Below are 22748 nucleotides of genomic sequence, written 5' to 3'. Positions count from 1 at the left end.
GTTACGGGCTATAGGCTACATTAATGGGCTGAGGTGAAGTGCCAGGTCCTGCACTTGGGTCACAAATAAGCCCTGCAGCACTGCAGGCCGGGGGAAGAGTGTCTGGGAGTGGCCCTGAGGAAAAGGACCTGGGGGTGCTGATCAACAGTGGCCGAATATGAGCCACTTTGTGCCCGGGTGGCCAAGAAGGCCAATGGCATCCTGGCCTGTGTCAGCAAAAGTGTGACCATCAGGACCAGGGCAGTGATCGTCCCCCTGTAGCCAAAGGGGGCATTGGTGAGGCCGCACCTCAGATCCTGGGTTCAGTTTTGGGCCCCTCACAACAACACAGACATTGAGGTGCTGGAGCATGTCCAGAGAAGGGCAGCAGAGCTGGGGAAGGGTCTGGAGCACAAGTCCTGTGAGGAGCAGCTGAGGGAGCTGGGGGTGTTTAGTCTGGAAAAAAGGAGGCTCAGGAGAGACCTTACTGCTCTCTACAACTGACAGGAGGCTGTAGCCGGATGGGGGTTGGTCTCTTTTCCCAGGCAACAAGTGACAGGACAAGACGAAATGGCCTCAAGCTGTGCCAGAGGAAGTTCAGGTTGTTCATCAGAGAGAATTTCTTCACTGAAAGAGTGGTCAAGCATTGAAAGGGCCGCCAGGACAGTGGTGAAGTCATCATCCCTGAAAATGCTCAAGAAACGACTGGACGTGGCACCTACCATCACTTGACAAGGTGACTATGGATCAAAGGCTGGACTCGATACAGGAGGTCTTTTCCAAACTTAATGATTCTATGATTCAATGAAACAAACCTTTCAGATTTCCCCTTGCCCGTCTAAAAAAACAGGTATCAAAGGCACCAAATTTGGAAGTCAGTAGTATTATTTCCAGGAAAACTAAGAGGTTGTGCTGCCTTGGGTTTCACATGATTCTCACTGGGGTTTGGTACCACGTTCTGCGCAGGTGGATTTGAGCTCTGGTCTTAGCGGAGCCCCCAAGCATCCCCTTCTCCTTCTTTCAGTCCACGGCTGAGGGGAGCCTCAGCACAGCCACGGCTGATCCCATAGCCCCGATCCGATGGACATCAGGACAAATTCCCAAGTCTCGGATCCTCCCTCACGGCCTCCCCTGTCCCGGCGCGCGTTCGGACACGTGACCCAGGACTCTGACCCCAGGAGCCGACGAGCCCGCGCCGCAAGGACTGCTGGGAGTTGTAGTCCGCCACGGAAGCCTCCGCCCGCCTGCCCCGCGCCTGGCGCTGCCCAGACGGCTCCATGCCCGTGGCTGTTCCCCCGAGCCGTGCTGAGGCGCTTCTTCGTCCTCCGTGAGCCCTCGGTGTTCCTCCGTGCGGGACAGATGGGCGCAGAAGGGCAAAGCACGGCTTTCAACAGAACTACAGCTCCCGGCGTGCACTGCGCGCCGCGCACCTCAACAAGGGGTGGGAGGAAGATGGCGGCTGCGGAGCCGAGCGCGAGCGGTGGTTGAGGTGAGTCTCGGGCAGCTCGGCAGCGCTGCCGTCACCCGCGCTCACCCTCACAGCCGCCTCCTCTTCCAGACCTTCCGCTCCCTTCCCCCTCTCCACGCTCGGGACCGAGGAGGACGCACCAGAGGGGCGGGCGCTGAGGGGGTGGCGGGAGGCTCAGGCCGCCCGGCTGCGGCGGGAGGAGAATCGTCAGGGCATCGCCTCAGCCCGGACCCGCTGGGACGGCGGCTCGGGGTGTCCCTGTGGTCCTGGCGGGAATATTGGCTCTCTGCCCCCGGAATGGGCGGCTGCTCCCCACAGGAGCTGTGTCAGGGGGATCCCCCTGCCTTCCCCGAGGAGGGCTGTGGCTTTGGGATTTACTTCAGCAGGTTTTCCTCAAATGGAGTTTAACACAGGGAGATATTAACCGAACGCAATGGAGATTTACAGACAGACGACACTGTGAGCTTTAGTAGATTCGTCTTCTACTTTAAAGTTAATTGTGAGTCACGGAGCAGTGCTTTGAATAATTGGGGTGTAGATTCACAAATCCTGTTACTGAGAACTAATTATAGTACAGTGCGTCTCTCTGAATACATCTAGGAAGGGATCCCGTCGTACTTTGAGCTGATACACAGGGAAGAAAGGATCCCGAGTTGCACAAATCTCTACTCTGTTGTAGAACTTGTAGGAAAGCCACTAACTTAGAACCAGAGTTTAAGTGCCTTTATCAAAACCAAGTTTGCTCGCCCAGATTTTATACTTTGTAAAGCTACATCAAATGTTTGCTGTGCCAGTCGAGTAGGTAAGCTAAAACCAGAGTTAACAACCAAGACTTTGGGATTTTATAGGCAATTCCTTCCTGAATTATTTGTAATTCATTCTAGATAATTTGAAGTGTCTTCTCAAATAACGTCAGGGCATCTTGTTGGAAGACTGGGCCTGGATGCTCTTAAACATATGGTGAAATTTCTCTGAGAAATTGGTGCTTTGGAGTTGAAACCTTGACTGCAGTGCCCTGATATGCCTAAGGGCTTATCCATTAAGCCTTTTAATGTTTGTCTAAAAAATGCTGCTAGAATGGTTTAATTTCTGATTCAGGAGAAACTTTGCAAAAATGGGAAATAGAGTACACTTTGTAACTGTTTTAAAACGACATATTTTTATATTTAATCCTGTTATGAAAATGTTTGTGATTAATGATGGCCAGTACCTTCTCTCTGCTTCTGATCCAAACTTCTTCAGGAGAAAAGAATGAACAAATTTCATGTTATATGCAAGTTGAGGGAGGCATTAGAATAATAATCAGACTTGGCAGTCAAACTTCAAGTATAATAAAAGGGGATTGCATTTCTAAGTATGAAACCTAAATTATAAAGAGTACAAAACAGCTTTGGTAGGTATCAGTGACTTTTAACTGCCCAGCCTAACACTATAAGGAGTAATTCTTGTAAGGTTACTGTACAATCTTTAAACAACTTCGAAGATACTTAATTTTTTTAAGTAAAAAACAAATTCTGTTTTCTGTAGTTGTATTCTGTCTTAGGGAGGAGAACAGGGTAGTCTCATTAACTGGGCTCATGCATGGCATTGCTTCTTCACCTGAGAAAGTCAGGTACTTTCACACAATTACACTGTGCTATGTAAATCCATTCTTATCTTGCATTTTTGGGTTCTGGTAGGTGGAGTTGGAGCCTGACTTGTCTGTATTTAGGAATGAGTATGTGACTTATTAATCTTGCATTGCACTGGCCATTTTCCTACCTTCAAAGCTAAAGGCATTGATTAATTTTTCAAATAGGAAATAGGAGTGGGGAACCAAGTGATGTAAAAACTTAATGTGCAGTGGATTTTTAATTTTTCAGTTCATGCCTGCCTAGCTTGGGTTGCATGACTATCAGAGGTGCTTAAACCTCTTCCCTTCGTTGGCTCAAGTTAGAGGAATGAATCAGTGCCCAGCTGACAATTTCATTTTGAAGACTTAAAATCAAGTTAAACATTTGCAGCATTACATAATAGAAAAATGTATTAGAGGGCTTATTAGAAGAAAGTACAAAAACTCAGACATGCTGACTTCTATTCCTTTGCCCATAGCACAAGGTTATGTACATTTTTCCATTTTACTTAAAGAGATCCACTCCTATAGGCAGGAAAAAAATCTTTGCTTTTCTGTTTGGCTTTCAGTGCCACTTATGGAATCTTGTGATAATAATAAGTAATTTGTGCTTAGAAACTGTCCTTTAATTTCAGATCCCAGGTTAGTTAACGAAAAAAAATCAGCAAGTCTAACAAACTGTATTTTCGTTCTTGTTCTGATAGAACAACACATGGACATTGGGTTTCCTGTGCTGGCCAAATTGTGTAGAATCTTCTCTAAACTGAAATGTTTTGTTCAGAGTAGTGACTCTTGCATGACGTGCAAGTGTCAATCGGCATTTTAAGGTACATTCACTGTCATTGCACTTTGATTATAATTGAATTTAGAATTATCGTTATATCCCTGGGAAAACAAAATAAGTTTTAATCCTCCACAAAAAAGCAGACATGATTTTATTTACCATTTTAATATCCAAGAGTCAGTTCCTTTGGTGCCAGAAACACTGTATACATATATAACATCGTTAAGTTTCTGCTAATCTCTGAAATGTCACAAAATGACATGGAATATGTTAAAACAGTGTTAGACGCTGTTTAGTATCTCATGATTTTCCATATCTGTCTTTTAATTGGAGCCAAGTTCTGCTTAAGAGTTTTTTTTTCCTCACGCTATGTAAAATTTTAATTCAGTGACAAACAACTGAGCAGACTCATGGTGGGAAGCTTCTTGGTTTGGTTCAGTTTAGTTCTGTTCTGCTGGAACAGAAAACAGTATCTGGGGATTAAACTTTGCCCTAGGCGAAATGAGGCAGTGATTGAAGGCTTTATGGAGAGGGAATTGCGTGGTCTGTTCTGCATGTAGAAGCCAGGCCACCTCTATATTGAATTTTTGGTCCTGTTACAGATCTTAAAATGATTAAAAATGCAGTTAATTATTTAAAAACAGAACCAAATGTCTTCTACTTGTTTTAGTTGCTTATACAACTTTTTTGCATTAATATCTTCCAAAGTGAGTTGACTTTGCTGGCAGCAGCAGTCATTTCCTGATTGCTGTGATGGTCAGTACAACACTCAGAGTCTCTGGCACTTGATTCCCTGAAACTGTCACCAGGTTCTTTGCGTTTTTATGTTCTAATATACCAGTAAATCTGACTACTGTAATCTCTCAGCTAAGTTAACTACACTCTGAATTAGAGATTTTGCTTTTCTGTGTGTCTGTTGACCATCACAATCCACAGCATGTTTTCTTTTATAAAATTATGGTGCTTCTCACTCTGTCCTTGGAGAGGGACGCACACAGCTTTCTAATAGGAAGGGTTATTTTAAATAAATTACTTTGAAATGCTATTTTTAGTCACAGTTGCTGTCAGCAAATTGCAGCCTTTGATTGAAATACATGTACAATGAGAATAAAGTTTATTTTTAGTAACTATGAGCATTGCTTTAATGTGTGCTCATTAAAACATATGACCAAATATAATGTTTATTCTCACATTAGCACGTTAACAGTCTCTGGAATTATGTTTTTTTGGTGTGCATATGCATGCAATTCTTAGATGAATATCTTTAATTTTTTATTGTATTTTTTTAAAACAGCAAAGTTCAGTGTCTTTAACTGAGATTTTGTTTTTATTTGTGGAAAGGTACATTTGCAGGGAGTTTGCATTGGGCAGTTAATGAAACCTAAAATGCAGTGCTTTAATACAGAAAAATCTTCAAATGATTTGTACTTTAATGCTAGTTAATTAAATGGTAGATTAGGCTACTTTTATACTCAAAGTAGCTTGTTGTAACTTCAATTGAGTTAATTGTACGAATATATTTAATTGCATCAAAAATCCTTTGGTCAGCTGATGTTTATAGTACTTTGCACTCTGATCTACAAAATCTGCCTCTTTTGATACTGGGAGAAAAATGCCCTAGAAAGTGTTACACACCTTGTTTTTTCATAGTGTTGAACAGAAACCTCTCACAGGCATTTTAGTGGGGAAGTGCTGTAATTTCCATCTGAAGGGGAAGTATCCTGTGAGGCTGTACCCAGTTTAGCTTCCTGAAACAGTGGTAGTTGGAAAGGTCATCCCAACACACACAGAGAAAAATGTTTATTCTGGCATCAAAGGCGAGACTGGAATGACAACATTTCAAGCGCTGGCAAAACCTACAGATAGTCTGGTCAGATAAAGTGATATCTGGGTTTCTGTGGTAACAGCCTCTTTGGTGTTGGAGCTGAAGAATGTGACTTTGGCTCATTCTGCAGAAGTTACTGTGCTTATTTGGATGTAAATTCTCTAAAGCTGTTGTCTTGACATTTTGTTTGTTTGTTTGTTTTCTTTATAGTTTATTATATTTTTGCAAAATTGAAGACAGATTCCTGATTAATAATGCCTGCCAGTAAGTATTCTTACCTTAAGTACGTTAAGACAATATTTAGGGGTGTTTACTATTAGATATTTTCTTTGGGGTTTAAAAGTTCTAGCAAAATTAAGATGGAAAAAAGAAACCTTATACTTGCCATCATTTTTAGGAACTTTAAGATCTTGATGTTATCTGGTCTCTATAAATCTCCATATATTTTTCAAAGAACCCAGTATAGGCTCGTTCAGAAATTCACAGTTTAACACTGATGAATTTTGTGATTTAAAGTATGTTCTGAAATAGTTGTATTCAAAAAATAAAAAGATATTCTGATATAGCTATAATCCTAACTTTGGAAAATGGTAACTAGTGTTTATAGGACATACAATCAGTATTTGGGATAAAAAGTGATAAGGCTTAAAATTTTTAACATTCAAAGTTAAGTGAGATTTTTGAGGCAGTTGTCTCTAAGAATCAAATTACCTTCAAGAGTAGCAAATTTCACTAACACAAATGCTCAAGTTATGTAATGTGTTATAATAATATTAATTTAACATTTTTTTTAAGATTATTTTTTCTGTTTTCCATTTAGAAAAAATTCTGCATGATCTCTAGTAAGATTACCAACATCAGACTTTGGCTAAAGCAGTCTGCTTTATCCAGGGGATAAAGAAGTATTCATAAAGTTACAGTACCAGTCATATTGCATGCACTTTAATTATATAGGTTTGTAATGGATTTCATAGGTGTTTAATTTCATGAGGAAATGTTTGAGCACTTTTTTTTTAAATGCTTTGTAATAAGCTATGACTATTGGGTACTAGAACTGCCTTACAGTAATTCTGTGTTGTGTTGTTTGAACCACTGTCATGTAAAACATCTTACTGTATTTAGGTGTCTTCTGCTTTCGTGGTAAAAACTGAATAGATTGAAATTATTTCTCTGCATAGACTTGTGTTTGTAACAGACTAGTGGCACATGTGTGTTTATTATGTCACATGTACGTGAGAAGCTGCCGGCGTGGATTGTGTCCACTGGGATTCAGGTTTGGAACACAGGGACCTGCTGGTGAGGCTTCAGCTGCAGGTCAGGGCTGCTGAGGCCCCTCTCATGGGACTCACTGCTGCTGTGAGGGAGTGAGTGGGTTTTTTAAGCAATTAAACTGGAAAAGTGATATTTTTTCCTTCTAAACCAGTTATGCTTATGTTCGGGGTTGTCAGTACTAACACGTGTAGAGCCTGCATTTCTGCAGCAGATGGGACTTAGAGGAGACCAAAACAACGGATGCAGTGTTTATCTGCAGTGAGACATCCAGAGCTCTGCAGCCACTTGTTTGTCTTTAATGAGTTTGAGTGCACAGGTGAAGGAAAGGGAACCCAACAGGTGTGTGTGCGTGTGTATTGCAATTCTTAAGAAATTTCATAGCAGTACTTTGGTAATATTTCATTTCCAAAAGTGATGGCAATGAAGTGTGATTGGATTTTAAGGCAAAGAAACATCTTTTTGTGGCTGGTTAAGTTATTATCAGTAGAGGTAGAGAGAACCTTCAGAATGGCAGCTTTGTTGCATGTGAGAAGAAAAGCTTCTGCCTGCTAATTTAGGCTTCTCTAGAGGTTCCATAGGCTTCTTTTCAGAGCATTTTGGTGGGCTGGGCTGCTGCTATTTAGTGTTACTTTGAAATCTTGAAGTGTTTGTCCTTGAAATGCGAAAAAAGTTGTTTCAAAAGGCTGGATTGTTTTAAATTTTATTATTTTTTTCACATGGAGTTCTCTCATCCCACGCATGAAGAAACTCAAACATCTTTTGGAATAAAATGTGGAAAAGGCTGTTACTGTGAGATATATTCCTTAAATGTTTCTGTCATGCTAGAATAAGTTCTATGTAAATTAAGTAGAAGAATAATATCTGGTTAACAGGAAAGTTTGATGGAGTTCTTGGGTCCTACTGACCAACTCCCTCATCCAGTGTTGCCCTTCTTGCTTTCCTGAGTCTATATATCAGTTCCTGCTGGTAATTTTACCCCTTTGTTTCCAGTACAGTAGTTAAGGAATGTGTAGGTCTAAAAGTGGGCTTTGGAAATACCAGGAGAGGCAAAGATACTGGTATTACATAAAGACTGTATAAGAAGACTTAATTAGTCTTTCTGGAGACTTTAACTGTTCCTAGTGACATTTTGGAAGTCAGTCTTGAAATTGTGCATGAAACATTCACAGGACCATATGCTTTTTATCTCGTTCAGTATTAACTGTGGAAAAAAATAGGCATGTAGTCCGAACTGGGATGGGGTGTTGAGAGGGGGAGAGATGAATGTGGGTCGTTAGCCAGAGGTAATGCCCTTCTCACTGAACTCAGTCATGGGTGCTTCTCTTTGCATTGGTTCTTTCTCACATATTCGAGTTATCAGATTTTCCGTTGATGTTTCTGCTCAGTGATCACATTTAGGAATGTGGGGATTTTGTTCTGCATTGAGTCCTTAATAAAATAATATTAAGATTTTAGTCTCAGTGCAGTAATAGTCCAAAATAGTGAAAAATCTGAAGATGTAAAAGTGCTTAGCTTTGAGTAGCCATAGCATGGCATTTGTGTCAACATTTAGTCTGTAGAGGAGGTGTGAAGCTCTGTCATTGCTGCAGCACTTGTATCAGCCTTGCCAATATAGAGCCTTTTCTCTGTATTCTTTGTGTACGAAACTTTATGAGTTTCTCCTGTGCAAGTAACATGGGCATTGATGTGAGATATGCTTACAAACATGGTGTCTTCAGCTGAAGTGCAAATTTTGAAATATTGAGAAAGCAAATATGTTTTCTCATTGCTGTTATAATACAGTATGAGCAGAGGGATTTGAGCCACAGCTATTTTATTAACCATTTATGCTGTACTTTATCACAGAGAAACTGTGGATTAAAAGATGAATTTGTCCTTTTATTTAAAAACAAAACCAAAGAACTTATAACCAGATAGCCTTTGCAATACAGGCAGTATGTGTTTTTCATTTGCTTCAAGTGTGCTCTCAATTTCCCTGTTAAATAACTTGTGCAAATAATTTCATTTAACCTACTTCTCTTATGGAACATTGGTGGTTTTGGTAGGGTTTTTTTGGCTGTATTTGGATTGAAATGTTACAAATGCTTCTGTTAAGGAAAAAAAGCAATAGCTAAGTCATATATCAAAACAGTTGTTTAAGAGACTCTGCTTTTTGAACAGTATGTTCTGGATATTCACACTTATTAATCAGATGCCTGAAACGCAGCATGGTAGATAATGAGGGTTTTTTTCAGAAAGAGCTAACCTACTTACTGGCTGTATTCCCTGACTTGAATTAAACATTTAACTTAAAGGCAGATTTTGTGCTAAAATGAAATTGCATGAACTAGAAGAATTGTGTGATACAGGTGAGAGCACCTGCTGACATCAGAATACATCAGAATGTATTTTACTTGTGGTAGCTCTGTGTGTGATTTTTTTTTTCCTTTACTTCTTTTATGGCTTATACCATTAACATACTTAATTATATCTTTGCTTTTCAGGGTTTTTTTAATAATAATTGTTATGCTGAACTGTTCTTAGCTGCTGACTATCAAGTCCTTATAACTGCCTGTAGCATGTAAATTAAGAGAGCACATAAATAAAAATTAGGATTTTGCCAAATGTCATTTTCCCATATTCTTCCCTTGAGTTTCTGCTGTGAAATTTAGTATTATGAACACCTCCTATGCTATTCTGTCAAATATTTACCAGTTGGAAAGAGACCACTCTGATTTAAGAGGTGCCTGTATCAGTTATGAGGAAAATATTCTGTGATTTGGCCTGGTTTTGGTTACAATGAAGCGGCGGTTTTGGTAGCTTCAGAATGCACCTCCAAGGATCCTTAGTGCAGTTTGCTTCTTGTCAAACTGCATAACCTTGTGTTTCCTTGGCCTTCCAAACACCATGTGGCTTTTTGCCAGTTGTCTGTGCAGAGGCAGCTACTCTGGCAGAAGATGAAAAGTGCTGGTGGCTTCCCTGGTTGGTGCCAGGTGAAAGTAAACAGAAGACATAACAATTGAACAGTGCTTGGTTTTTTATTGTATTCAGGGATGTTACTGCTTTCAGTTACTTCATAGTCTTTAAATAAACAACCCACCCCTCCCCCCGAATCAAAAATACCCACTAGACTTTTAAAAGTATAATTTGCTATGTGAACAGAGCTTCCTTGCCAAGTGTAGGAGGGAAAACAGCACTTGAAATGGAATTTGAAATGAGTGAATTCTTAACTGGAATTTAATGTTCTTAACACATTTTATGGTGCAGGTAATTTCCTTGTTTTGGGTTTCTCCCCTCACAGCAATTTTGGGAAATTCATTTATTTGTGTTCTGCGGTTCTAGTTTTTATTGTATATATAATAAATATTAATGAGATTGTTAATGAAAAGGGAAGATTCATCTCCCTGTGAAATACAGTTCTGAACCCATGGTGGCTAGAGATGTGATCCTAGGTGTGTCTGTATAAATATTTCATGGACTAAGCATGCTAATGTTTTTACTGAAAATTAAACTATAGTTCTTAATAATGGTCTCTACTCTCCATCCAACATACTTTTTTCCTCGTCTGGAGTATGTTTCTCTTGTAGCCTTCACACTTTAAAACCCTAAATGGGACCTTCCACTTAATAAAGAAATTTTCATAGCTGTTTTAATTTATTTTATAGGCAGTAGAAACCCTATTAATTTTCTGAGGGCATCATTGACTACTTACAATAGAGTTAAATAGATTATAATTCTTTAACATTTTCATATTTTGACTATTACAGAAGAGTTATGTGGGGGGGTATCTGAAGTTATTGTCTGCAGCTTGAATCTGTTATGTCAGGAGGAGAAACAGCAGCAACCCTGTAGCAAGTCCTTTTCAACTACTAACTGAAGGGACCCAGAAACTTGAAAAACAGTCACCAAGGGAATGTCATGGTTGGGCTTCCTTTGGCAGTTTGCCATTTACAAGACCTAGACCAGAAAAGGAAAATAAATGTATTTCAGAATACCTGTTAACTATTATAGTACTGTGGCTACAGAATATATAATGGATTCTTTGCATAGTAGTATACAAGAAATACTTTCAATATGTAAACACTTAGATATAGAATTTTTGCATCTGATTTTTAGGGGATTATCTTTTCTGGACTGAAAAGAAAAACTAGTGACTTCCCTAAATGTGTCCTTTGACAAAGCTAAGGAAAAAAAACAAAACAGGAACTTGCAGCTGGAAAAGTGTAACTGTTTGTGCATCTGTTTATTTAACTCATGGTACCTTAGGCAACTTTAAGTGCCAGTGAGTTGGTTGCTTCCATATTCTTTAATGAATCTGCGTGGATTTCTTTGACAAGTGTTCATTTTGTTGTTTTCTGATAGCTGTTATTTCTGTGTACACATCATCCTAACCCCCTTTGGGAAAGTTAATGTTTAGAAGCAGTTCCATAGAAAGTGGAAAACGCTCCTATTAAGTCATGGCAAATAAAGTCCAGTGACATTATTATCATCATTCATTCTTCCATTTCTTTCATTTGTTTTGGAACACACTTTAGTGTAGCCAAGAAATGAATAATTTTGTTTCATCCATTTGTTGTCATAACCTGAGGAATTTATTTTTTCAGCTGTTTTTAATTACCTGTGCACAATCTGGGCGTATGACATAGAAAATCGAATGCTTTAAAGATGAACTCCATTCAGTCCCCATCAAAGCCTTTATGTGCTTTTAAACTATACATGGACAATTCACCAAATGTTAAAATGTAGCTTGATAGTTTTCTCAGGTTTTATTAAAATATGGCTGTTGTTGTTATTTACAGAAATCGCTTTGCAACTGTCAGTCGATTAACCTTCATGTGCAGCCTTGTTTGCTATTGATTTCTCAGTCATGGGACGAAAGGGTAAGAGGGCTCATGCTGACTATGCATGCAAGTGTCCTATTTTTTTGTGCATGACAACAAAGAAAAATTGATTTTGGTGAGTGGGGGGTAAGATTTCCATTATGTGATTACATGCATGTCTCTGGAAAAGCCAGGATGAACTGCTTTTAAAAATATTTTGGCCTTTCCTTTCCTTGGTATATGGACTTTCCTTCCCACCATCAGCCACTATGAACTCCAGTGGCTCTCTAGAGAATCAGGTTCCTACAGATGGAAAGGTAGCTGTGTTTAGCTCTCTTGGCTTTCCAAGAGTGCTTTTTCATTTCTAGGAAGTTACATCATTCCAGATTAATTCATGCAGGAATTAGACAGGAATGAATAGAAAGGTGAGGTAGGGAGATGAACAAGACTCTTCTACGTCTGCCAAGAGTTCAGGAAGCGTTTGGACGATGCTCTCAGGCACGTGGTGTGATTCTTGGGGCTGTTCTGTACAGGGCCAGGAGTTGGACTCGATGATCTATGTTGGGTCCCTTCCTGCACAGAGTATTCTATGATTCTTTTTCGAACAACTTGTAGACCCCAAGACTTCAAAAAGTAGTTGTTGCCTTTATAACTCAGTCTTCCTTTTGATGTCTGACTTGAGGTCTGTATAAGGTCTCAGTCCTTTCATTTTTCAAGAGCACATTTGTGATTCTAAATTGTACTGGGACCTGTTACAGTGTTTTGCTGTTTATGGTCTGTGCTTTGGCTTGAAATGGGTACCCTGAGTCTTCAGTTGAGGTTTGAGAATGCTTACTTGTTCCTTAGTAAGAGAATGAGTAAGGAATTTCAACCTAACACTTAGCTATATAATTATATTAAATCAGTTCTCTTTCCTGATTGTTTTGTAAAGCTGTTAATAGGTGAGGAAATATGTGTAGATAAAACTTCACAGGTATTTTGTTAGAATACACAAATGCACCAACAAATACAGAATAATTTATGCTACTAAAACCAATTTCCCTGTGTTCAGTAAGCTGCACTATAACTGTCTAATGATTAGAAAAGGACTTTAGGATGCTGATACACTACTTATGAACTTCATATGTAATAAAATATGAATAGTTATTAAATTATAATCGATCTGTACCTGACATGATTGAGTTAGCAGAGTCCTCTTGTCTTGTAATAAATGCAGTGTAAGCTGGATTCAAGACCTTTTCTATTGTGGTGCTTTTTTAAATGAGTTTGTGATTTGTTATTGACATTAGTTTAGTGGTGAGCTTGAAGTTCTTCATAACTGACGACACATAATTTTTACAAATTGAATCTGATGTTGGAATTGCAGCGTGGTGCAACTAGAGAAGTGCTGGTTGTGGGCGGGAACTGCTGGATTGCTGTAGAAACCGATGAGCCTGTGTGCCCACAGATGTCCCATCTGGTTTCTGCAGACAGCTGGGACACTCAGTATTTACTGATTAACAAGATGTGTTTATAAAAGCTACTTCTTTGTGTATAAATACAAAGCTGTCTGTCTCCTAGACTGAACAGTTCACTTTGGTGGGAAACAGAAGTTGTGGTAGTAAAGGAATGTGGCCTTTGGATACTGAAGGTGCATAGAAGAGCAAATCCACTGCCTCTGTGTTCCTTTTGTACTCTCTGATTCATTAGCTGTTACAAGAGGGGGAAGGATGCTTTTTAGTTAGCTGGAATATTTGATTCTAGGTAGGAATATGTTTTACCCTTAAATCTCACTGTTTGGGAGAGAAGACAGTTCAGAACCTTTTAACAGCTGCTTTTCAGTTCTTGTAGGAAACCTGAATTTGAGCTGAAGCACTTTTTAGAACTAATGTGAAAGGTAACAACCATGAGGATATTTTATAACTCAGATTAACCTAGAAGGAGGCTGTTTTTAATGAAACTTGTCTCTTTCAAGTCTGTGTTTAAAACTGTTTGGTATTGAGAAGTTGTTGCATAAACTTCTGTTCGTTGGTTTGTTCAAAAGCTTCTCTTCTGTGGGGGCAGGATGAACTAGGTAAAGCTGTCTGCAAAGAAAAGAAAGCTTGAAAATGGAGTGTATTGGCAGCTCCAAGGACCTGTTTTTGTAATATGTAACAAGATTTTTTCAAATTTTTGATTCTACATTCTTTTAATGTTCTTTTAATGGAAACAATGTGTATGTTTCCCTGTCCAAATTGCCATATCCTATTTTGTAAATGTTTTCCGGGAAAATCAAAGGAATAGGTAGGCATAGACAGAGTATTTTATTGAAGATTGGTGATATTTAAACAGGAATTTGAGTTCTTAAGTATCCTCTGTGACTGTTATTTTTCAAAGTAACATTACAATGTTTTTGTTTAGCATTTTATTTTTCATTAATGTCAATATAGTTTAAGCACTTTTGTAGCTGAATAGGAGCAGATGTTTTGTCATCTTTGGAGCCCTGTGTATGTGCCTTGGGAGAATTGCTGCACTCTGTTTTCTCAGAGGAGATACCACAGTATGGTTCTGGATGGACAAAAATGCTTTCATTTATTCTTTCTTATGTTGCTTTCTATGTATGTGTATGTTTGGGGGAAATAAAATTTATGTAACGTGGTATTGAACTACTTGTGAACAGAACATTTTCTTTTTAATTGGGAAATGTTTTTCAAAATCTGTGCATATGTACTGAAGCTTGTAGCTGAATGTGCTCACATGAAGTTAAAACTTGTTTTTGAAGCTCTGGCTGTGCTTATGTTGGCATTTGGGATATTTTAAAAGGAAAAAGGATGTATAGAACCACACACTCTTACGTGTCCTGTGTACAGCTCAGCAGTTTAGGCTATACTGGTTAAAATCCCTGAGCTAAACTTACCTGCTGCATTAGCTTTGAGGTTCCGGAAAGAAAACCTGTGAACCTTTGCTTCCTCCTCATCATCAGGACTTTTAATCATGACATACATGCCCTTTTCATTCACAAAAAGCTTCTCATGCCTTATTTTACTTCAAGTGACAATATGGTACCTACTCCCTGATTGCTTTCAGCCCTGTGTGTTTGTGCAACGTTTGCTGGAAGGCACCATTGGGCAGGAGTGGAGAATTTAATCCTCCCTGCCTAGATACTGCAGTCATAGGATACGTGATGGAGAAGTCACACAACTGTTCTGACCATCCTTTTTTTTCTCAGGGAAAAGGTGGATAGCAGCATAAGGTTCTGGGAGTTCTTACCACTGCAACTGTATTCCTGCCCTGTGGATTGGATCAAGAAAACAAACTGCATTGTTTTAAGGAAATGGAAAAAGTAACAGTAGTCAGGAAAATTCGTCATGCTTCTTTGCATTCAGATTTTTCAGTGCACAAAGTTGCAGGTGTTCATCACCCTGAGAAGACTTGAAAGCCTGGGCACTTGCTGACTAGTTACTCATTGGTTTGAAGTGGGCTTGCCTTGTAGGGTATGTTTACAATGGGAGCTCGTGTAACTTGCAGTACTGCTGTGAGATGTTGCCCTTGATTAGCATCTGCTTAATAGACTGTGAGTGTTATCATGTCCTAATGCTCCCCCAGAGCTGTATCCAGATGTGTGCTCTTGTCCCAGCTCCCTTTTGATGCTCATTCTTAGAATTCATATATGTACAACAGGTGTTCCTTTAAAGGCAACAACCTAATCCACGTGAATTCCTGTAGCAAAAGAAGTGAGCAGCAAGTGTTAAAACAGCAATTTTTTTCCTTGTCAGGAAAGACAGCTGTGTTCAGTAATCTGAGGAAATGCAATGGAATGGGAAATGTGGAAAATCTAGTTTAGAAATTTTAAAACTAGAACTGGGTATGGATGGAATAGCACAGAGAAAGTCTTCATCTGCTGTGCTGCCTGGAGCTGGGACTGGGAAGAAAAGATATGACCAGCTTGAGCATCTGGAAGGAATTCTGTAGCCTGGCTTTATGTAGCAGTTGCCAAAGTTTACTGAGGCATTTAGCCAAGTATATATGTTTTTACCTGTAGTTGGGCATCCTGCTGATCAGGAGTTTGAAGGCTCCAGAAGCAGAGCGTGACACTATTGGAAAAATTTTGTCATTGACATCCCTCAAGAATTCCTCATTACCCACCTCTGGCCACCCCAGAGATAGGCTAAGTGTTCCTCCTTGGACTGTTAACCTTTCAACCATGCCTTCTGTAGTGTCTTTTCTCCCCTTCAGACACAGTGTCCATCTCAATCTTGAGGTGCACCAGCACCTTCTGTAGAATGATCTTCAGTGTTAGGTGTTGCTCCTTGGTTGCAACAAAGTGGGGACAAAGTGGTAGGAGAGGTGCGGGTGTTGCAGTCCCTCTACTCAGTGGAACTCGGGGAGGAGTGTAGAGCCAGTTATTTGGCCTTTGTGTTCCTACAGAGGTTACAGCACACTCTTCTGCCCTCTGTAGCTGTCTTCTGCAGCTGGGAAGTGTTCAAGGATGGAGCATTCTGAAAGTGGCTCATGTGGGTTAGAGAATAGGTCAGGGTCAAGGCGAAGCCAGGCTTTCAACAGGATAGTCTGGTACTGGGTGGTTATCTCTATGTCAGGATCATCACTGTGCTGAGGAGACATCATTCACCTGTACCTATGGATCTTGGGACAGGCCAGGCATTTGGGTAGGCAGAGATAGGTCAAAATATTTGTGTTAAGTAGCAGGAGAAGAAAGTAGTTGCTGTGATAATGTCAATCCTTCTTTACTTTTTTTATTCTGAATAAAATAGTAGGGAAGGAATGTCCTCCTGGCTCAGTGTGTTACGGGATGTGTACGGGGCAGGAGGGGGGGTGTTTTGTTAGTGTTACAAGTCTGCTCCATGCTCTGCTACTTGCCTGGATGGAGGAATAATGCCAGTTCATGTGGTTCAGAGAATACATAAAGCACTATGAACCTTCATTTCCCTCCCCTTCTCCTTTAGTCCAGTAGTTTGCTTACGTCCCCATTTTTCAGATGAAACACCTTGTTATGAAATCAGTATTTGTTTAGAAATAGGAATGTGATGACACAGAAGCTCTGGGGTGTTTTTTTCCTGTGCTGGGTTTATCACCTAGAACTCATTTCCTGATTGTGAACCAAATACTGAAAGCAGGAATGAAAGCTGGACTTGGCCCATTTTTTTTTTTAACCATGATCAGGTTATCAGTGCCACCTGTGAAGGAGAGGGGTCAAGGAGATTTATGTAGATGTGTCTTTCCAGTCTCCTGAAGTCAGAGGGACAAAACTTCCTTTTTATATTGTTTCAGTGATGAGAAATAAATGACCTAGGCCAGCTTAATAGGAAGATAAGTAACAAACCAATAAGCAAAACTCATTATGTCATAGAGCTTCTTTCACTGGAATCAAATTAATTTTAGGTAATTTTAATGCTGTATTAAAAATAGAGAGTGCTGGTATTATCTTAGAGTAGGAAAGGTGGAGGTGGTGTTGAGGAGAACAGAAATGAGCAAGTTAAACAAAGTTACTATATGAAAAGAACAGAGGTGGAGGAAAGAAGAGACAGTATGGAAACACTGCAGGTGGTGGAACTTGTGTAAAAGAATGCAACCGGAGAATTTGATGTAATGGAAAACTTCCTTTTAATGGATCAGGAGTCTTTAAAAGGCACTTTACCAAAGATAATATCTTTCCTAGGGATTTGTTTTAATTGCTACTTCTGAAAAGAATACTTCATTGAAGAAGCTTAGTGTTAGCTTGGGTTTTTTGACTAGCTTGGGTTTTTTTCCTGCTTGTTATTAGTATCTTCACATGCATTGTCATTTCTTGCTTTCACAAAAAGTTTATACTCAAATTATTTTTACATGTAGCATGCTGTGCATCTCTCCATGCTGATTCCATGCAATGCTACAGGTTTGGAGAAGACTGGCTGCAAAGCTGGCAAAAAAAGACCTGTGGGTGTTGGTCAAAGGCAGCAGACTGTGAGCCAACCTGTGCCGAGGTGGGCAAGAAGGCCAATGACATCCTGGGCTGTATCAGAAATGGTGTGACCAGCAGGACCAGGGCAGTGATTGTCCTGCTTCGGCAGGACAACCAACTACTCAGCAGTGGTGAGGCCACACCTCAGATCCTATGTTCATTTTCAGGCCCCTCATGACAAGAAAGACATTGAGGTGCTGGAGCATGTCCAGAGAAGGGCAACGGAGCTGGGGAAGGGTCTGGAGCACAAGTCTGATGAGGAGCAGCTGAGGGAGCTGAGGGTGTTCAACCTGGAGAAGAAGAGGCTCAGGAGAGACCTTCCTGCTCTCTACAGCTCCCTGAATGGAGGTTGTAGCCAGGTGGGGTTTGGTCTCTTCTCCCTGGTGACAAGTGACAGATGAGCAGAAATGGCCTCAGGTTGCACCAGGGGATGTTTATCATGGATATTAAGAAAAAAATTCTTCACAGAAAAGGTGGTCAGGCATTGGAATAGGCTGCTTAGGGAAATGGTGGAGTCACCATCCCTGACAGTGTTCGTAAAACATGTGGATGTGGCAGTTGTGGACATGGTTTAATGGTGAACCTGGTGGTTGTGCTGTTTTGACAGTTGAACTTGATGATCTCAGAGGTCTTTTCTAACCTTAGTAATTCTATGATTCCAGTATAGAAAAACACATCTTGAAGTTATATCACCTTATATGTGATACTTTACACACTTTATAATTAGCTTTACAGTAAGAATAAATTCTAGGGAAAAAGGTTGGGGTTTTTTTTCACTTGTTTCAAATTAACTGAGCACCAAAATATTTTTACAAATAAATGTAAAATTGCCAAACTTACGTATGGATGGAATTTTCCCCATTAGCTGTTACTGGGGTTTTACTGTCAGCAGGTAAGAAATTCACATCAAGATGAATATCGTGTTCTCAAGACAAAAATTTCATCTGCAGGTTGGGCATTGTTTTTGCTGCATTTTGGTGGAGGGAGGGTGGAAACCAGGTGTGTGGAAGTCAGTTGTCACTCAGGTGGGAGGAGGAAAGGCTCACCCAGGGATGAGATTTCATCTTGTCTAAATGATGAGTGCGCTGTTCCCTCTGGGAGTGCATTGCAGTGACATTGCAATGGCTGATGAGCCCATCCTTACAGCAGTTGTTCTTTTTATAGTAGATTGAAGAATATTTTTAATTAGCTCCCTTATATGGCTGGAATAATTTCCTTGTTCTAAAATATCTGATCTCTTTTTCATAGAAGGGGAATGCCCTTGAAAATCTTTTCAGTTCTGAATTAAATGCGTCAACTGATATTAACAGTTCCAAACTAACCAGGTATAGTAAGTGATAATGGTTGTAGTGTTATTTTATGCACTTTCCTTCGATATTTAAAAGAATTTTCTTTTTGTTTATTTTTCTCATCTTGGATACAGAAAAATAAACAAAATGAAAGTTTAATGTATAGAAGTCAAATAAATTCTTACGTAGTTATGTTTAAATACATTGAGCAACAAATGTAACTTTAGTATTTCTCAGTTTCTTGATATTGGCAAAACATTTATTTGTAGATTCAAACTTTTATGTTAATTATACTATTTTTGATAGAATAAGATCTATTTTTTTAATCTTGGAGGATAGTCAATAAAGATATGAACAACCAGATCCGAACTTGAGTCATGACAAAAATATTTTGTGAGTGACCGTGAAATCTTGCTTCAGGTTGTTAATGTTCTGCAAACTGTTGACAACAATATTAGACAGCATTACCAAATTTTGGAAGAAATTCTAGCGTTAGATAAATCATACAGTTGATTTGTTTTCTGTTTTGCTAGGGTTTCATGAAGAAGAAAATAATGTGGAAGTTTTAAACTTGATGGAAAGAAGTTAGTGCTTTATGTTTAAAGTCTCTTTGAAGGTTTTGTTTTCCTGTAATCTTATTATGAGTAAGAGGTAGCACAAATATTCAGACAAACTAATTTGAAATAAAACTTATCATCATGTGCATTTTTCTAATTTGGACTGTAGGATTTCCCTTAGTGAAATATGTAGTGACAGTTTCTGTGCAACTTAGTGTTTTCTCTGAATTTATTAGCAGTAAACACTACTTTATTAACACTAATCTTCTAAATCTGGAATTGGTATGGAGTTGTCATTTAGTGGATGTTATTAGCTGTGTTTTTATTAAAACCAGTAGTTGTGATTTTCAGGGTTTAAAAAAATACCTGCATGAAAATCCTGTATTTATGTTGCCCAAGTGGATTTAATGTAGGAATCGAAACAATAAAGTGCTGAGAATTAATGGGAAGCAAGAAAGTAACTTCAGAATTGTTTAACTCAGAAGTGGTTTTTTACCTGATGTATCATAATCTTTGTGAGTAAAGGTGTTAAAGATTTAAGTTCTCTAATCCTTGCTTCTTAAACTCAGAAGTATTATTAGAGATAATGTTTAATTTCATTAATTTTCAAATGTTTCTTTAATCTTAGGGGTAAACCCTTCTGTCTTAAAAAGTCTTTTTGGTCAGTAGTCTGCTTTGAATACTTTTCTTTCTGTCCATTCTCCTGCAAGATCAAGTGAGTAGGTTTTACTAAAATATTTATCACTCTGCAGTGATATGTGGCAGCTGACTGAGCATAGTTTTATCTGAAACTGTATGGATTTTTTACTTCTAGTCACAGAAATAATGAACTGTGTGTACCAGGAAAGCCGAAGTAATGAAACTGTTTCTGTGCAGTTTCATTCGAGGAGCTGTGAATCACACACTGACAATGCATCTTTTATTCTTTTCTACTTTCTTGTGCCTGGACTTGTTAACAGAATTTGATACTGATGTTTTTCACGTGTTTGGTGGCTTTATGTAGATGTCACAGAGCTGATCAGATAAGCTTACAGTGCTGCAGAGCCCTCATGGGAACTGCTGCTATGGGAGTGTGAGAGAGCAAATTTCTGAACCGGGAGAGTTCCCAGGGAGTAAAATGCAAGATGAGGCAGTATGTGCAAGTTCCAACTGTTGAGCAAGAAAAAGCCTATGATTATAATTCTGCTTTTGAACCGAGACCGTGTATGTGTTTGGGTAGGTGAAATTACCATTTTCTGATAGCGGGGACTGTATCTTGCTGCTGCTGTGTAGAATAAATGTGTGTCACAAGAACTGCCCATACAGCTGGTAAATGTGGACAGTCTTAACATGGAAGATGCAGATTATAGGACTCCTTCAGCAGAAGAGAACATGCATGTTTTAACTTGGAAAATCCCACTATTGGAAAAGTAAACAATAAGTATTTTTTAATCCTTTCATGTTGACTCTCACATAGCAATGTGAACTTCTGTAGATAATGCTTAAACCTTTATATTTACTGGTATAATGTGATGTAAAGATGTCTGCAAGGGTGAGATGATTAAAATGCAAATTTTGCCTGACACTGAAAAGGAATTGTCATAGGATTTTTCCTTAATAAACCTGCATAAAATGGAACAGGTTCTTTTTACCTGACTTAGTGACTATGTTCTGTAGACCTACAAAACAGCTTATATGTGTGAAACAAACGTGTTTATTTGGATAAATTTTTGTCTGGGTTAAATTGCTATCCAAGATGTAGAGAATCCGTTTTCAATTGCTCAGCTTCTGTACATCTTTGCAACATTCATCTTTCCTGATCTATGTAGAAAAATGTTCCCAGATTTTATGGGTTATTTATAAGTTCAGTCTCTTTTTAATGTATGTTGTTACGACATGATTTTTGTGGGATTGTGTTTTGTTTTCTTTTTATATTCATACATTCTTTAAACCTATTCCTACAATTTTATTAATCTTTCATTGTTATGTCAAAATGATATAACTGAGCAATGGTCAATAGTTTTCCCACAAAATCTGTGTTATGACTGTTAATCATTTTGGTTTTCGCTTTCGTTTTCATTTTTTTCTGTGTTCTTTGGAATGCCTGTCAGTCTTATTTCTGATATTGTTCTGCTTATATTTCTCTACTGAAAATATCTTTGGAGTCTGAAAGCCTTGCTGATTAACTCTCATTTGCTGATACTTGAATGTTCTGTTTAATTTAGGCAGTTCTTTTAGTGAGATTAACATCCATATTACTTTTAGATTTATACTTTGATGACAGAAAATTTTTGACAAGTTTGTGGGTTTTTTCCATGTAAACTGTTCTATAATTAAATACATAACAATGTAAAGACACTACTGAAACTCTAAGATGAGGAGAAGAGAAAATTTTAGATCTTACTCAGTGTACTTACTGCTAGGCCTTTTCTTGTGTCGAAATCTACTATGTACCAGAAATTTGAAGAGCAGTGTTTCAACAATATTGAGTTTCCATTAACTGAAACCACCTGCTAGGGGGGCCAGAATGAGTTGCTACTGTTATCTGATATTTTTTTATCCATCTCAAAGGAGTAACAGTATCCAGGTTTTATGGTAAATTTATGATGGGTTTAAAATGCCATTTTAAGATTTAAATTGTGGTTCTTTGCAAAGATTTTTTTCTTCTATCACTTAGAAAAACTAATTATAAATGTGTTTTTAATTGCCTCTGTCTTGCATGCAATATTTTAAAAGATTTTCCTGTTCTTTTCGTGGTTTAGGTAGTTATATCAAAATATTTTACTACAGTTAGTGTAAGAACGTTTTTCTATACTTAGTAGTCATCTAATGCTGTTTACTCTGGGCCAGAGTTAGAGGTCAACAATAAGGTAGAAAATCAAGTAGGAAGACCAGGTACAGAGAGTGTTGAGCCAGGTGCAGAGTTGCATACCTAACTCAAGAAATATTTAACTATATTAGGTCTTGTTTTGGTGGATTTTGATGGTCTTACTGGAGTTTCCCAATATGGAGTGATAATACTAGACACTAATAAAGTGTTCCTTTCTTATTATGATTTTACTTACTTTTAAAATGTTGCACAGTATTGCTCTCAGTAGAATATTTTTGTAGAACTGTGAATTATTTCAATTTTAAGTCAAGTAGATTTCTAATCTCTTTTAGTACCTGCATTTTCGAGTTGCATATGAAAGAACTTTGATTTTAGCTACTTCTTACCTGCAGCTTTTATGTAAATGTCTATTTTTACATTGGTTAGACCTCGGTGAG

The 22748-nt window shown here is 38.7% G+C and overlaps 1 protein-coding gene across 8 annotated transcripts in view; it reads left to right on the top strand.

Moving 5' to 3' along the window:
- Positions 1-1417: 1417 nt before the first annotated feature.
- EFR3A (EFR3 homolog A) overlaps positions 1418-22748 on the top strand; it is a 78135-nt gene continuing 56804 nt past the window's right edge. For 3 of the 8 annotated variants that reach the window (XM_027645661.1, XM_027645660.1, XM_027645663.1), the window contains exon 1: positions 20554-20717. In XM_027645661.1, the coding sequence (XP_027501462.1) occupies positions 20627-20717 (91 nt within the window). In that variant the 5' untranslated portion in view covers positions 20554-20626. Of the gene's footprint in view, positions 1469-5878; positions 5933-11718; positions 11800-20553; positions 20718-22748 lie in introns of those variants that run through there. The other 5 variants (XM_027645664.1, XM_027645666.1, XM_027645665.1 and 2 more) reach the window with 5 other exon arrangements.

The sequence above is a fragment of the Corapipo altera genome, unplaced genomic scaffold, assembly GCF_003945725.1.
Source record: "Corapipo altera isolate COAL_440 unplaced genomic scaffold, ASM394572v1 51, whole genome shotgun sequence".
NCBI lineage: Eukaryota > Metazoa > Chordata > Aves > Passeriformes > Pipridae > Corapipo > Corapipo altera.
Note: the sequence above shows the minus strand (reverse complement) of the source record. Positions and strands in the feature narration are given on the sequence as shown.